The sequence below is a fragment of the Loxodonta africana genome, chromosome 12 (genome assembly GCF_030014295.1).
Source record: "Loxodonta africana isolate mLoxAfr1 chromosome 12, mLoxAfr1.hap2, whole genome shotgun sequence".
NCBI classification, from domain to species: domain Eukaryota; kingdom Metazoa; phylum Chordata; class Mammalia; order Proboscidea; family Elephantidae; genus Loxodonta; species Loxodonta africana.
Window position 1 is genome coordinate 18,841,996 of NC_087353.1, and position 16,626 is coordinate 18,858,621.

Sequence of the window (16,626 nt, forward strand, 5' to 3'; positions counted from 1 at the left end):
AACGTTTTAACATCTTATGGGTTTTAGAAGAAGTTGTGGGTCGCATGCGTGTGCTGTCCTGTGTTCTTCTGTCCTGCCACCTTTGCCTCCCAGAATTGACCTTAAGTGTACAGTTCCATCATTTACTGCCTGGTGGAAGGAGAGGGCAAAGGGTCATGGTTTTCTCTCCACTTAGAACCTGAAAGATCAAAGCCATGCGACTGCCAGAAAAGTAGAGTTAAAAACAGAAACCAGGTCAACTTTACCCGCTCCTTTTTCTGGTGTGAAAGTTGCGAATATGTTTTTGGCAGCTGGTTGGGTTTGATCTTTCAGTTTGTGTTAAACACTCAAGATAGGTGTGGGCTACTCCCGTCAACGCCCCCCCCCCCCGCATCCTCCTTAATTAAACAAATGATCAGCATGGCCTTGCTGCCAAAGAAACAGTACTGTTATGTTAGGTGAGGGCCCTCTTTGTGAGAGTGAGTAAGGAGGACCGTGTGTGAGAGGGAAAGTGCGTGTGAGTGAGAGAGAGAGAGAATGAGTAAGCAGGAGTGTATTTGTGTATGTGAAAGGGAGAGAGAGTGTGTGTGTGGGTATGAGAATGAGTAAGCAAGAGTGTGTGTGTGTGTGTGTGCAAGAGAGTGTGAGTGAAAGAGTGAATAAGCAGGGCCATGTGTGTGAGAGTGTGTGTGTGTGTGTGTGAGAGAGAGTGAGTGAGTTAGGACAGTATGTGTGTGTTTGTGAGAGTAAGCAGGACCATGTGAGTATGTGTGTGTGTGTGTATGTGTGTGTTCAGTAGACTATAAGACAGTATTGTCAGTAGTCCCTGGGAAAAAGTCTCTTCACTTAACACCAGAAATGAAAGTAACAGAGGTGGTTTTCCTTTTTGAAGCTTCCACGTACGTATCAGGCTGACCGCTTTGTGTAACTGGGGAATAGAAGGAAATTTTGATGTAGACGACACCTCAGATGGAAGCATTTACTCAGTCTCACCATTTATCCTGGTCTGATCCTTGTGTCAGACGTCAGCCATCTTCCCCAGGAGGGTAAAAGACTCTTAAGTTCAGTCATGTTCAATAACGAAATGATAGAAAGAGCTCTGGCTTTAGACTTCTAAGCCCAACTCTGCTACTTCTTAGTTGTGTCACTTTGGGGCAAAGTGGGTGACTTACCCTCTTTAAGCCTTTGTTTTCATATCTGTAAAATGGGAATAACAAATGAGATCGTTTAGGTAAGTTACCTGGCCCTGTGCCATATAGTGATTTGCAACTCCAGGCCGTTTTACCTAGCATCATCTGCTCCTCCAAAAAATTTCTGCCAGATTGCCTGTTCTTCAGATAAGCAGCCTTTAGAAAGAATGCAGAAACAGTTCTTTGAGCCTACCAGGCACACACCTGCCTCAGGGCCTTTGTGTTAGCAGTTCCATCTGCCAAGAATGCATTTTTTTAAATTTTATTGTGGTAAAATATGTCTTAGGCTGGGTTCTCTAGGGGAGCAAAACCAGTAAAGCATATAAATGTATAAACAGAGAGATTTATATCAGGGAAATGGCTCACGGGGTTGTAGAGAATGGAACCCCCCCAAGTCCATGGGACAGGCTGGAGGCTTCTTCTGATTCATGTAGCCGCGGGGGTTGGCAAACCCAAGATCGGCAGGTCAGAGAGCAGAGCTGTTGCTCACAGGCTATGAAGATGAGGAATCCTGAGATCAGCAGGGAAGACCACAGGTAAGCTGCTAGCTCAAGTCACAAGAACTGGAGGTCAGCTGAACAGAAGCCAGCTGTAGGATCCAGAGCAAGCCAAAGCCCACGAGGCTTGCCAGAATGTCCAATTATATGTAATACAGGCCACAACCCCAAGGAAAATCCCTTTCAACTGATTGGCTTCTCACAGCAGATCCTATTGTGGAGGTGATCACATTATATCAAATCCCAACATGGAAATAAATGATCACAACATCATAGGACTGCCAAACCAGTGAGAATCATTGCGCAGCCAAGCTGACACAGAGTCTTAACCATTGCAAAATACATATAACTAAACATGTCCATGTTAACCATTTTTAAGTGTATAATTCAGTGATGCTAATTATATTCTCTATGTAGTGCAACCATTACCGCTATTTTGAAAAGTTTTTCAGCACCCCAAACAGAAGATTCAGTACCCCTTAAGTGATAGCTCTCCATTCCCTCCTGTCCCCATCCCCTAATAAACTTTGGTCTGTATGCATTTACCTATTCTAGATATTTAAGTGGAATCATACAATATTTGTCCTCTTGTGCTACCAGATTTTCACATGGCTCTCTGCCTCACTTCCTTCAGGACTCTGCCCAAATATTACCTTAGAAAAAGACCTTCCTGATCACTGTTTAAAAGAGTCTCCATCCTATGAATGATCACAGCAGCTTTATTTGTACTATTTGCAGTGGCTCCAAAGTGAAAACAATTCAGCTGTCCATGCATAGGTGACTGGATAAACAAATTGTGATATATCTATACAATGGAATACTATTCATCAATAAAAAGGAATGAACTGTTGATACAGTGACATAATTGACTTCTCAGAATAATTTTGCTCAATTTGAAAATAATGAAAGAAGCCAGATAATAAGGAACGTATTTCTGCCCTAATAATGTGCCTACCCGTATAACGCACAGCTTACTGCACTTAGAAAAATAGCAAGGGGAGGTGTTGCACAGTTGGTAAAAAAAATGTATAACGTTGCATTATTTGTGTAAAAAAATGGTACACATAGACCTGTTACCTTGGAGTCAGTGCTGACTTATAGCAACCCTATAGGACAGAGTAGAACTGCCCCATAGGGTTTCCAAGGCTGTAATCTTCACGGAAGGAGGCTGCCAAGTCTTTCTCCTGAGGAGTGGCTGGTGGGTTCGAACCGCTGACCCTTCGGGTTACCAGCCAAGAGCTTTAACTGCTACACCACCAGCGCTCCTAAAGCTATGGCACATACTGTGTGATTCTATATATATGTATACACATACGCACACATATATGTATATATACATATATGCTTGTATATATGTACGTGTGTGTGTGTGTATATATATATAATTCTAGAAAATTCAGACTATTGAATGGTGACAGAGGCAGATCAGTGGTTGCCTGGGGAGTTGGGGATGAGAAGCTTGGAGGTGGGGGATTACAAAAGGAGTACAAGGAATCTTTGGGGGTGATGGATGTGTTCATTCTCTGGATTTTGGCAATGATTTCATTGTGTATACATGTCGTAACTTATCAAATTGTGCACTTTGAATACACACAGTTTATTGTATGTTAATTATACCTCAGTAAAACTGTTTAGGAGCCCTGGTGGCATGGTGGTTAAGAGCTCGGCTGCTAGCCAGAAGGTTGGCAATTCAAACCTACCGTTTGTTCCTTGGAAACCCTATGGGACAGTTCTGCTCTGTCCTATAGGGTCGCTATGAGTTGGAACCAACTTGACAGCACCTAAAAAAAAAAAAAAAAAACTGTTAAAAAAATTTTTTTTAAGCCATTAGTCTAAAAGCATTGCTCTCCAATGGAACTTTCTGTGTTGATAGAAATAGTTTATGTCTGCTCTATCCAAATGTGAAGCCACTAGCCACATGTGACTCCTGGGCACTTGAATGAGGCTAGTGTGACTGAGGAACTGAATTTTTAACTATACTTAATTTGAATTATTTTTAATTTAAATAGTCACAGTTAGCTAGTGCCTGTCATATTGGACAGCACTGGTCTAAAGCCTTACCACCTACTATAGCATTGTTCACATTTACATCTTAGGTCTTAGACTCTAGCTCTTGAAGTTTCCAGCACTGTGATGACTGTTTCTTACTTATGTATCTTTGCTTATGCTGGAACCTTTGCTAAGAATAACCTCAATCGAATAAATGAGGTGCTAAGTCTTGTTTCAAACTCTCTGCCCTCTGACAAAAAGACTTTGCAGTGGCCTGTGGTGAAGCTAAACAGGTGGTTTGCCTTTCTTTGAATTCCTGTTTGTTCTTTGTATTACCGAGCAGCATTTGCTTAAAGAAAAAAAGAAAAATTTCACATCTCAATGTGTTGTCTTTTCTACCACTTAAGTTTCTCATAAATGTATTTGAGCACATTAAATTAATTTCATGGCACAGATATATTTTAGGTAAAATTCTTTGACCGTGTTTTATGTAGTAAGAAGTTGGTCTTTTCAAGGAAAAGCTAATTATACCCCATGGACAGTTGGACTTTATTAAGGGTTTTGGAGGAAAGCCCTAGGGAAGCTTATTCTTCTCTAAATTCATGAGGCTGGTGCTAGGACGAGCCTGCCCAGTGATTATTTTGTTCGGACTCTCTTTTCCATTGCTTCTTTGTAAAAATAGAGAGCTATGATGTGAGAATCCTGTCTAGGTTCTGGCTTTTAGATGATCCCCTTGGGGAAATTCATTTGGCAAAGCAGAATTACTCATTGCCTGAGTCAAGGAGAAAAAGCACCTCCGTTCGTGGGGTGGGGCCGCAAGGAAGGACCAGCAGTGGAGCTTTGGCTGGGTCGGCAACTGGTGGTGGCCAGTTACCTGTGTGAGCCAGTGCTCCCTGTGAGCTGAAGAGTGTGTATAAGGGGCCACCGCGACCTGCCCATTGCCCTAAAGTTGATTATGACTCATAGCGACCTGATAGGACAGAGTAGAACTGGCCCATGGAGTTTCCAAGGATCAGCTGGTGGTTTCAAACTGCTGACCTTTTGGCTAGCAACCGAACACTTAACCACTGCACCACCGGTGTAGGGGATAGGTGGGGGAAATTCTGAGAGTATGGTGTTGAGGAAGCTAGAGTCAAGAAATTTTAAGCCCCCTGTCCCCGCCCAAAAAAAGAGATATTTAAGGGGAACAGCATGAAAAGGTGGCTGATTGGCTGGCCGTATACCCTCTTATTTCCTGGTCTATCTTTATTTCCTAATCAGCTCTGTCATTAGCATGACAAATTTGCTCTAGGTCTCTGGTAGCCTTGTCCGTCCGTCTGTCCCAATGACTGAATCATTGTCTTTCTACCTGTGAGATCACAGAACGTTGACCACTTACTGACTTATCTAGTCAGACATGTCTAAGTAAACTTGGGAAACAAAGGAGAGAGAAAAAACCGGGGAGGATTTTTATTTTAAGAGATTGCCTCCTTTTTGTTGGTATTCCAAAAACTCAAACGCATTGTGTGGAGTGGATTCCAAACCATAGAGACTGTAGAGGACAGAGTAGAACTGCCCCATAGGGTTTCAAGGAGTGGCTGGTGGATTCGAACTGCTGACCTTTTGATTAGCAGCTGAGCTCTTAACCACTGTGCCACCGGGGCCTCTTGTTGCTATTAGCAGGTCCGTATTTAATAACAATGATCAAGATTGTTGTATTGTGTTCATATCATACTTGATGTTTCAAAAAGCCATTTAAGGTAATATATTTGTTAGAAGTAAATCAGAACACAAGAGAAAGCCCAGTACTTGCTTGGCACTTAGGAAAATATTCTGGTTGAGTTACCCAGGGATAATTTAATTCTTCCCATTAAAAATAAAAAAATAGATCATAAAAGTTTCATTACTTACAAATTGAAGCTGGAGCTGCCTGGGCACAGAGGACGTGCAGCTATCTTTTGGCTGTGGTTTTAATGTCTCTTGGCCAGAGCTTGAGGATGGTTCGTTTAGCTGTGGGCCTGAGGCTGCCTGGGCTGCCCGACACACGTAATCAGAGAGATTCGGAGCCCCTGCTTCTCGCTGTAAACGCACTTGCCAAGACAGAACATCTGGGCTCCAGTGCACTTGTTCTCCAGGCCCAGCAGACAGAAGAGCACTCATTTCCTGTGAAGTTCACCTCTGAGTCACAGCGCTTTTGTCTGTGTGTAAACATAATGTAAAGAGTGTAAATGCAGAGGACAAACAGACACTAGTGTCCAGGAGTATGGAAGATTTTCCAGTAAATTCATTGATTGCAGTTATATTTACATCTGTATTAATGTCTTAAAAAAAAAAACAGTTTTATTGCAGTCTAATTCACATATGAAGATTCACACATTTAAAGTGTGTAATTCAATGATTTAATACTGAGTGGTGCAACCATCACTGTAACTCAGCTTTAGAACATTTTCAGCCCCCAGTGAGGTCCCGCATGCCCATTTATAGTTATTCCCCACTCCCACCCCAGCCCCAGGCAACCACTGACCCTTTTTCTGTCTCTATTGTAATAATATAACTAATTATTTTCTGATTTGAAAAAGTAATAGTTTCCTATTTTAGATAGCTTGAAAAACTCCAAAAAGAAGCAGCGAATGTGGATGAGATCCAAAATCCCCTTAGCTGATCTGGTATCAGAGCTTATCTTTTTAGCTCTTATCTTCTCCTCTTTGCTCTGCTGGTGGTACACACCATTAAGAACTCGAATGCTAACTGAAAGGTTTGTGGTTTGAATCCACCCAGAGGTGCCTCGGAAGAAAGACCTGGTGACCTACTTCCAAAAGATCACAGTGATTGGAAACCCTCTGGAGCACAGTTCTACTCGGACACACATGGGATTGCCACGATTGGGAACTGACTCCGTGGCAACCGGTTGGTCCCATGTAGTTGATATGTTCCCACATCAGTGCTTTGCCCACACTTCACACTATTCCTTTTGCCAAGGATTCCTCCCTGCTTTGCATCTCGCAAGACAGAATTCTCCCTATTATTTGAAGGTCTACTTCAGATACCACCTGCTGAACAAAGCTTTCCCTGATGTCGAGGCTGAAAGTAATTTTCCCTTCTGTGGAATTCCGTGGTGCTTTATTTACAGTTTTCACTGGGTAATTTCCTGTCATGGATTGAATTGTGTCCCCCCAAAATATCTGTCAACTTGGTTAGGTCATGATTCCCAGCATTGTGTGATTGTCTGCCGTTTTATCATCTGATGTGATTTCCCTATGTGTTGTAAATCCTATCACTATGATGTAATAACACAAATTAGCGGCAGTTATATCGAAGAGATCTACAAGATTAGATAGTGTCTTAAGCCAATCTCTTTTGAGATATAAAAAAGAGAAGTGAGCACAGAGGGACATGGGGTCCTCATACCACCGAGAAAGCAGCACCAGGAACAGAGCACATTCTCTGGACCTGAGGTTCCTGTGCTGAGATGCTCCCAGACCAAGGGAAGATTGATGACAAGGACCTTCCTCCAGAGCTGACAGAGAGAGAAGGGCTTCCCCTGGAGCTGGTGCCCTCAATTCAGATTTGCAGCCTACTAGACTATGAGAGAATACATTTATCTTTGTTAAGCTGTCCCCTTGTGGTATTTCTGTTACAGCGGTGCTAGATGGCCAGGATATGTACTTACTTAATTATGTGATTTATCTCCCCTAGAGTTCCTTGAGGACTGAGGTTCTATTCGTCTTTGTCTCCTAAACCCCTCTCTACCTCTCCAGCTTCATCTCCTACCACTCCCTAAGGGACTCATGTGCCCCCTTGGTAGCACTGGTCACAGTTGTAATTGCTTGTTTAATGTCCTGTTCATCACTAGACATTGGGCCTGTCCTAGTATATAGCACTATAGGGTATAAATGCTCATTTCTTAAATGAATGAGGAATGAAAGCAAGCCAGCCAACTGTGTTTGGATAGCCATAGATTTTCACTCTTTCCTTCTTTAATATTTTGTAGCTCTTCTCACCCTGATAGCTATCATCAGTCCCTAAGTTCTTACCTGAATAAAGTAACAGTCTTAAAATAGATGTGTAAACCAAAGTGTGATTGATGTTCTTTTTCTCTTCTGTAGAGAATCTTGTTCTTCTTACTCACTCGTATATACACCCATATTTACCAAACCCAAAACCAAACCCGTTGCCATTGAGTCCATTCCAACTCATGGCAACCCCATGTGTCACCCCTCATGAAAAATCTACTAGAATTCTTCCTAGAATGATTCTTAACTCAGAGCACTTGTGGACACCTTACTATCACCCCTCCCGCCACTGTCTATAACTGGGTTATTCTGATGCCTTTAGCTCAGCCTGTCACCCTGTGCAGCTCTGCCTCTTCCCTGTGAACTCCTTTTGCTGCCCCTTTTCTTGTACCGAAGCCCTGGTGGTGCAGTGGATAAGTGGTACAGCTGCTAACCAAAAAGTTGGCAGTTCAAATCCACTAGCCACTCCTTGGAAACTCCTATGGGGGCAGTTCTGCTGTGTCCTATAGGGTTGCTATGGGTTGGAATGAACTTGACAGCAACAGGGTCGTCCCCCCCCGCCCCACCTGTACCTGCCTTTCCCAAGATGGCACTGTTTTGGCTCTTTAGCCAGGCAGTGTTCAGCACTAAGTTAACCTGTGCCAGTGACACCAATCTTGGCTTTGGGTGATGGTGTAGGTGAATGGGCAGTGTCTCAAGGTTCAGTAATTGGGATGATTGCCCTTCTTCCCAAGTCTAGACCAGTCACCATCTCCTCCGGTTATAAAGCCTCCATGATTGCTTAAAACCTAAGTAATTGTTTCTTCCAATGAAGAGTCATTGGTACCTGTACAGTGTAAACTGAGATACCATATGATTTATCTTAGACTTTTTGTTTAATTATTAGTTAAAATTTTAATTCTCCTGAGAGAGCAGGCATCACATTTTGTTTACCTTTGTGCCCAGGTTGTTGCTGTCTGCAAAGCAGGTGCTTGGTAAATATATGATGAATGAATTAATGAGCTCATATGTGCATTTGCTATATTATGTTTGGTTTACAGGTGTAACTAGAATTAAGTTTATATGGGCAGACTCTCTAGATTCTGTCTCTTCTGTAACAACAACAACAACAACAAAAAAATTCAAACCCATTGCTGTCGAGTTGATTCTGACTCATAGTGACCCTATAGGGCAGAGTAGAACTGCCCCAGAAGGTTTCCATGGAGCGGCTGGTGGGGACTGGCTGGTAGACTCAAACTACCAACCTTTTCGTTAGCAGCCAAGCTCTTAACCATTGTGCCACCAGGGCTCTGTCTCTTATGTAATAGGCACTCAGAAAAGTATTTATGTGTATTGATTTATTCATCCAGTGTTTGTCAGGCATCTACTCTGGGCTAAGCGCTGTGCTAAGTGCTATGGGTAATATAAAAATTAAGCACGTGGATGCTGCCCTATAGAATTTATGGTCTAATGTAGGGTAGAGTCTGTAAAATGCCTTGGGGGGGGAAGAAAGAGAAAAATATTGGAGTAGTTCGGTGCGAGAGGGACCACTTCCTGCTGGGGAGGTTAGGGATGCTTAGTGGAGGAGGTGGCTTCTGGGCAAACCCTGATGGATGGGAAAGCTTTGAACAGCAGGAAGGAACGAAGTGAGCAAAAGCATAGACTCAAGGAACAGCAAAGAGTTTTAATTTGACCGAACATAAAGATGAAAAGTGGCAGACCAGGTTGGATTGTGGAGGGTCTCAAATGCAGGAATAAGAAGTTCAGTGTTTATTGTGAGGAGGTGGTCTGTTGAAGGTTTTTGAGCAGGTGGGGCCACGACCCCAAAACCTGGCAAACTGTGGAGGGATTGGAACAGTGGAAACTAGGAGACAGATGGCGGGGAGCTAGGGGAAACAGCTGCCTTAGTCCAGAAAAGAGGCAGTGAGGGCCTAAGTGAGGAACAGGATGTAGGAATGGCAAAGAGGATGCGTTATAGAAGGTCCTGCAAAGGTAGAATCAAAACTTGACAGCTGGTTGAATAGGATGAAGCACGGCTGGATGGTACCCAAGCAGAGAAAGAAGTCAAAGATGACTCTTAGGTATGAGCCTCGGCAACTCAGAAGATAGTCAGATATGTTTTTACAGGAATAAAGAGCACTGGAGGAGAGGAAGGTGGCGGGGGAGGGGGGGTGGGGACTGGCTTGGACACATGTAGTGGCCAGCAGGAGTTCCCTAGCAGGTAGATGGAAATGTGGACCTAGATGTGGACCTGGATGTGAGGGCCCATGACCAAGATCTGCATTGCTGCAGCCCTTGTTTGTTCCTGTCATGTTTCAAAATGGAGACCCAGGTGTGTTTGCTGTTGTAGACTATTCATCAGCACGGTCTTTTATTTGTCAGCATTCCTCGCACTCATCCATAAGACCTTGCCTTAAACTAAGCTTTTCAGTATTTTAAATTTTAACTTTTAAGGCTATTCTTAACAAGTCCTGACAGATTACATTGTACCTTGGAGAAATGCCAGGTACATGATAAATGTTGAGTTGTTTAAGCCTAGGGTAAAAGTTACCCAAAAAAGTCATTTCTGAAATGCCAGTCATTAATTGATCATTTATTTGGCAGAATTGGTTATTGGTTCAGTTTTATCATATACCTTACCAATATTTTTCAAGTAAATTTCTTTACTTTGAAATTTAATATGCTGAATAGTGTTTGGAAGTTAGATCTCAATCCCATATTGCCTTAAAAATTTTACCAATATTTTGTCTTCCTGTTCAAGGTATTATACAAAAAAAAGAAAATTCTTCTTTTGCTTGGTTTTAAGAATGAACACGTAATATTCCAAAGTTCTTAATCTTGTTTTTTCTCCACTAAGGGCCTAATCTAGGCACTTGTAACCCAAAGTGGCATGTTTGCCACAGGGCCCTCAGCAGTGTTACTTGACACTCTTGTTGATTTAAGGGAATGGCCTGAGCCTGGGAATATGAGAAAGTAGGCCTTAAGCTTATTTTCTAGTTGGGGAGGGAATCTTGCAGGGTTGAGAACACTAGATCTGTGCCTGAAGGTTTTTCCTAACTGAGCTTTGTGTCTTTCAGTTTGCTCACATTTGAACTGCCAGCTGGGATGTCCCTGCTTGCCCTGTGTGTTCATGTTGTCAGTAGAGTTTGATTACCATGGGTGAACATACCTTTTGCTTCTACTCTAATCCCTGGTGACAGTTTGTTAAGTCATCAGTTTTCTTTCTTACTGGAGAAGAACAAGGGGTACCAAGACTCATGCCCCTCCTTTTCTCATTTAGCTCCTTTCCCCAGCAACACACACACACACTTACACGCACACGGACACGCACACACACACGCAATTTCTTTTCTCATTCTCACTCAACGTTCACTTATATGCATTCATGGGAAACAGAAGCCCCCTTAGATCTTTTTTTCCTTTTGGTTTCCCACTCTTTGAGAGCTGTGCTAGTAAGAGTAGCTGGAGTTGGAGGGTGTCTTTTAAGGCTTGTGGGCCCCAGAGAAATTGACCAAAAGCACAACTCTTATCACATTGGTTGGAGTAGCGATGGAGAGTAGGAAGTGAATGTTCTCTTTTATTCCAGTCTCTTTAAAATGGTTCTTTCATTAATCGTTTGAAGTATTTTTTTCTTCGTTGTCATGACTGTCTTTTCACAAACATCATGGCTTGATAATTTTTTTTTTTTTGATAATAGAAGGTTATTGTGGAAAATATGTGCAGATCTACATTTTTCATTAGTTCTGTATTTATTTGTAAGAGAAGATCATTACAAAGGCGGTAAGAATGAATAAGGCTGCCATACTTGTGCTGGTTACGTTTTAAGTGAAGGTTAATTATTATCCAGTGTTCTCTCGAACATCCTTGCTATCCTTACGTTAAAAAGGAACTTGCATAAGAACATTCTTTTTGTGTTTGTGTTTTAGATTCAGAATATGAACAACATAATCTCCTTCCCTTTGGACAGTTTGCTGAAAGGAGACCTAAAAGGAGTGAAAGGGGTATGATATTTGAAAGTTATTAACACTGGATGACAATTTTTTAATATAATGTAGAGTCACAGCAATATTGGCCTACCACGGCAGGGAACCTATGTTATTATATTTTAATTGGGATGACAGAAGGGCTTTTTGCTCTCTCATTTTCCTTTGATTTGTAATCTTGATCTGGTTGTCTAGCTGGTGAGTCAGTAGTTTACCACTGGAAAAAGGATCCTTGCAAGGAAGTATTTTCCTAACGGGAAAATCTGCGTTAGGAAAGCACGAACCAACTTCGTTTTTCTGTCCTCCAAAGGGTATTTGTTTAGGAAATGCCTTGCTGCTTGTAAACACTTAAGTTATGAGCTGCTTCACAAGTACGTGAGTAAGAGTCAGGGGCAGGGTGGGTACAGTATGCTGAGCAATAAGGTAGTTTTGCATATCATTGGCACAAACAGATGTGAGCTGTGAAAGGGAGATGATTGTGTCTGAGTTCTTAGGAGACCCATTCTTTTATTGGACCTTCACATGATTACTGTCTAGGGCAGGATCATATCTGGGCATGTCTGGCTGCTCAGGTTGGCCAATCGTGGGGATCTCTGTAGAAGCCTCTGTAGCTCCTTTATAGAGTGTACTAGGAGAATGGTATGTATGCCCAGGGAGCTGCTAAGACACTGAGGATCAGTGGTGCTCCAGAAGACATGTCAGCTGAATTCAACCAAGAAAACAAGAGGAAAGGGCATTCTCAGTAGAGGGGAAAACATATGCAAATATATGGAAGCATGAAGCAACACTGATGTATCAAGCTTTTAGAGTAGCTTAAAGCAGTGAATCAGAAGTGCCAATAGCAGGAGATGAGGCTTAGGAGGTGGGATGGAGAACGTTATATGCCAGGCTCTGAAGCTTAGACTTGTCGTAAGATCAGTGAAAAGGGCTCCCTGGCCCCCAAATAATAATAGTAAAAAATAATAGGAGAAGAAAAACATGGTTTCTGTCTTCCAAAAGAACCCCATGGAGGGGAACATAAATAGTTGGGAGCCATTTGGTAGAATTTCTAGTGGATTAGTAATTTTTTGAGCCAGACGTTATCAGAGGGTATGAGGCCTTAAGTACCAAATAAAGAGCAGAGTAGGGAAACCCCAGGAGGATGTAGATGACTTTTGTGTTCTTATTTTTGCTGCCCAAATCAGGGTTATATTTGTTGGGGAGATTCGTATTATTAATAGGAAAAGTCAGGGTCCCTACCTTTCAGAAAGATAAACTGAAATATTTGCAGATTAAATGTTATATCTTTCTGGGTTTAATTTCAAAATAATTCTAGCGCAGAGGATAGGGTATAGGTAAAAACAACATGGGCCACAAGTTAATAGTTGGTATATTTAGATGATGGGTACGTTTTATGATTCTCTCCTTTTGCAGGTATTTGTATATTGTATAATAATTTTTTTGAAAAGAAAGAAAGGGGAGGAAAAAAAAGAGAGAGAAGAAAAGAAAATGCTACCAGTAGTCTGGTTAAAATCCTATGCTAAATTCTTCATTTGTCCTGGGATCACATACATCATTTATTATAGATATTAATGTTCCCTTCAGGACTAGTCTAGGGGTAAGCAAATTTATCCTGCATAGCAGTTAGTGATTAGTCATGTTTAATTTATGCCTCTCTGTTTACAGGATCTGAAAAAACCTTTTGATAAAGCTTGGAAGGACTATGAAACAAAAATGTGAGTGCTTTCATTTTTTAAAAAAATTAGGTAATTTGAGATTTCAATTTTAAATCCTGCTTTTATTATTTAACGATATTGTCTAAATAAACTTTAATCCAGGAAAGGATTTGCCTAAAACCATGTTGCCGTGATTTGGTATGATGCCAAATGTTTCCAAAGTTGGTTGTCCAGATTCAGGTATATTAACTCCTTTAAACAAGTTTCCCTTGTCCCTTTTCCGTTATATCACAATGGTTATAGAATGTAGTTTCAGGAAAGGTAATTGCGGGAAGTTAAGGCTAATTTCTCTCAGGAGGTGTTTCTTTTTTTTTTAAACACTTTCCCCATTTTATCACTGTTAGGACAGCAGCATACTTTTTGGACTTTATCTTCTTGGTGATTTGTGAAAACCATCTGCTTTTAGCTTTGTGTCGGTGTTTCTCTGCAACATCAGTCCCCTTGGTTTTACAGAGAAAAAGAAAAATTGTTGGAACACCAGTCTCCTTCAGCTTTGTTTGATTGCTTCATTTGCCAAAAAAGAACATAAAGAATGGCTTAGCTGATTCTTGGATATGTACCACAATTTCCATGGAAGACAAGACTGCTACTGGTTGACTTCGGGCAGTTGTTTGAACATTTCTGCTTATAATTTCTCATTCCTGAAATGGAGAGATTTGAGCTAGCCAGAATTAAGCTAGTGCCTATGGGGATAATGGTTTCAATTATTTTAAATACTTGAGAAATAGAAAATATTTTTAAATGCTTCATGTTTACTTTGTAATTGTTGTACATAGGCTAATAATATAGAGTTATCTGAGTGGAAATAGAAACTTTCATATAAAGCCATGTGGTAAAATGAGAGATTATTAAGTCATTTCAATTGTAACTACAAGTATTTACATGAGGTTTTTTTTTAAACAGCACTGTTTATCTTTTCAGTGGTGAAGGGTCACGAAGCTCACACTAAGTAATACCAAATCTTCGATAGTCCATCCATGGAAATCCTTAAATTTCCGTACCTGGAGGCTTGAATCGCTGAGTTCTGGTGTTTTCTTAGTGGTATACATTTATATATAAGCACAGATAGTGTTAAACTAGAATACTTGGAAGGCCTGTCAGCCCAGAGAGGCTCTAAACCTACTGCCTCTAGACCTTTTCCATCCTTTATCTATATAACAATTGGGCAAAATATATAGAAGGATCACCATCCCAGCTTTGCAGATGGGAAACCAAGATGCGGTGGTTTGCTGCGGGTCAAACAGTTAAGAGAATAATTGAGCTAGGGCTAGGAAATGGAGTCGCTGTTTTCCATTCAGCTGTTCTCACTTCACCCTCAGGTGCCTAAATGAAATGATTCTGTGCATTTACTGGACCAAGGGCATAAAGGGGCTTCTGAAGAAGATTGCCTGCGAGAGCCCTCTGGTTCTGAAAAGAATAGGTTTGAAGGGGGAATGAGATCACATTCTGTAAAATTTAGATGCACATAGGTAGAACAGGGAAGAAATCACCCACAAAATCCCAGAATTTGAGAGTGAGGGAGTAGCACTCTTTACAACTTGGAGTAATTCTAGGATAAATAAAGGAAGTAATTTTTTACCCATTAATATGTGAGATTCATTTGTCCCAAGAGGCTTTATGATATGTAACAAATGTTTAAGACATCTTTAGTTCCATACCTGATTATTAAGAGAAATTACCAATGTTAAGTCCCTTTGGGGTGGTACCAGGGGGAACCCTGGAGTTGTATAATTAGAGTCCCCAGGATCTCACAGGCCCTCCAGTCACATTGATGCATATTCATTAACCAACATCTCCATCAAATGGTCAGTTATTTACTTATATTATTTACTCATGTACTCATCCTATTCTTTGCCCAGCACTGTGCTCCAAGCTAAAGAAACAAAACTTAGGAACTACATTTCTTGCTTCTTCTTAAACACCCTGCCCCCATGATGGGGAGCTCTCTGGAACCCAAAAATGCCCATTTCATTGTTGAACAGCCTTTTAGGAAAATGCTGCCTTACGTCTTCTAGTATCTACCTTGAGGTGCTACAAGAAATGACTACTCCCCTCTCTTCATGGCAGCCCTTTATATTTTTGAGTGCTTTCTATCATTTTTGTTTAGTCCTTTTTTGTCCTGAATAAAAATTCACAGTTATTACAAACCCTTGTTATCTGATATAATTTTGTGGGTCCTTCACACCCTTGCCACTCTTCTTTGGACATGCTCCATCCAGTTGGTCAGTTTATACACTGAATCGTACACTTGACATTTTTGTGGTACGACAGAGAACAAAGTTTACAAAATGAAAAGGTGGTTTGTTTTCTTCTCCTAAAGTGGTGAGCACTGCCCAAGGTCAAGGTAGGAGAACTAGCATGCCTTCCCTAAGAGAGGAGAGGGAGGAAATGAAGAAAGAGGAACAAGGAAGAAGTACGGAATGAGAAATAGTAGGTAGGGAATAGTTATTGGCCAAACGATTCCCTTACAACTGTTCAAAGGGTAGACGGACTACAAATGTTATTGCTGAAAGAAACCTTTAGGCCATGCTACCTCCTCTGACCCAAGGGAAATACTGCTGGCCCAGAGTTTGGGACAAAGTACAGGTGCTTAACAAGTATTTGCTGAATAAGTAGTAGAAGACCAATTTTGATATTTTTATGACTAAATGCATTTTCCTGTCAAGTAATCTCAGAGGCTGTCCTGACTAAAAATGTGTGGTGAGCATTTGTCTCAGCAGGATGGGGCATAGCCTGGCCTCTAAGCCATCCAGCCTGGATACTCCGCCACAAGGCATCTTGATGTGTCCTGGCTCTTTTCACACTTAGAACCAAAATAGAAAAGGAGAAGAAGGAACACGCCAAGCTCCACGGGATGATTCGTACTGAAATAAGTGGGGCCGAGATTGCCGAAGAGATGGAGAAGGAGAGGCGGTTCTTCCAGCTACAGATGTGCGAGGTAAGATATTGGGAAGTCACAGTCTGCTGTCACCTGCACATGAACTCTCGCGGGGGAATAAAAGGATCTAGAAGCATCAGTAAACATTTGTCTTCTGTCTTATTAGTAGTCGCTTCAAAGAAAACAACAAATTTATTATCAGACTCCATTTGTCTCCCTTGTTGACGTTTTATTTTACTAGGGAAACCCTAGTCTTCTGGAGACTGGAATTAGGTTAATCTAACACCAACTTTTTATTAAAGATAGAGAAACAAAGTAAACATAGAGAGGGTACTTTCTGACTGCATATACACACTGAAACTCGGGTCCTCTCATTGGACTTTAGCTAAAAATACTCCTTAGGTGGTTTTTTTTGGTAGGAATA

General features: G+C 41.4%; 1 protein-coding gene across 5 annotated transcripts in view; it reads left to right on the plus strand.

The window, feature by feature from the left end:
* The window catches only part of ASAP2 (ArfGAP with SH3 domain, ankyrin repeat and PH domain 2), a 222,061-nt gene that overhangs the window by 116,840 nt on the left and 88,595 nt on the right, over positions 1-16,626 (plus strand). For all 5 annotated transcript variants that reach the window (XM_064295011.1, XM_064295012.1, XM_064295014.1 and 2 more), the window contains 3 exons: positions 11,553-11,627; positions 13,275-13,324; positions 16,133-16,262. In XM_064295011.1, the coding sequence (XP_064151081.1) occupies positions 11,553-11,627; positions 13,275-13,324; positions 16,133-16,262 (255 nt within the window). The remainder of the gene's footprint in view (positions 1-11,552; positions 11,628-13,274; positions 13,325-16,132; positions 16,263-16,626) is intronic.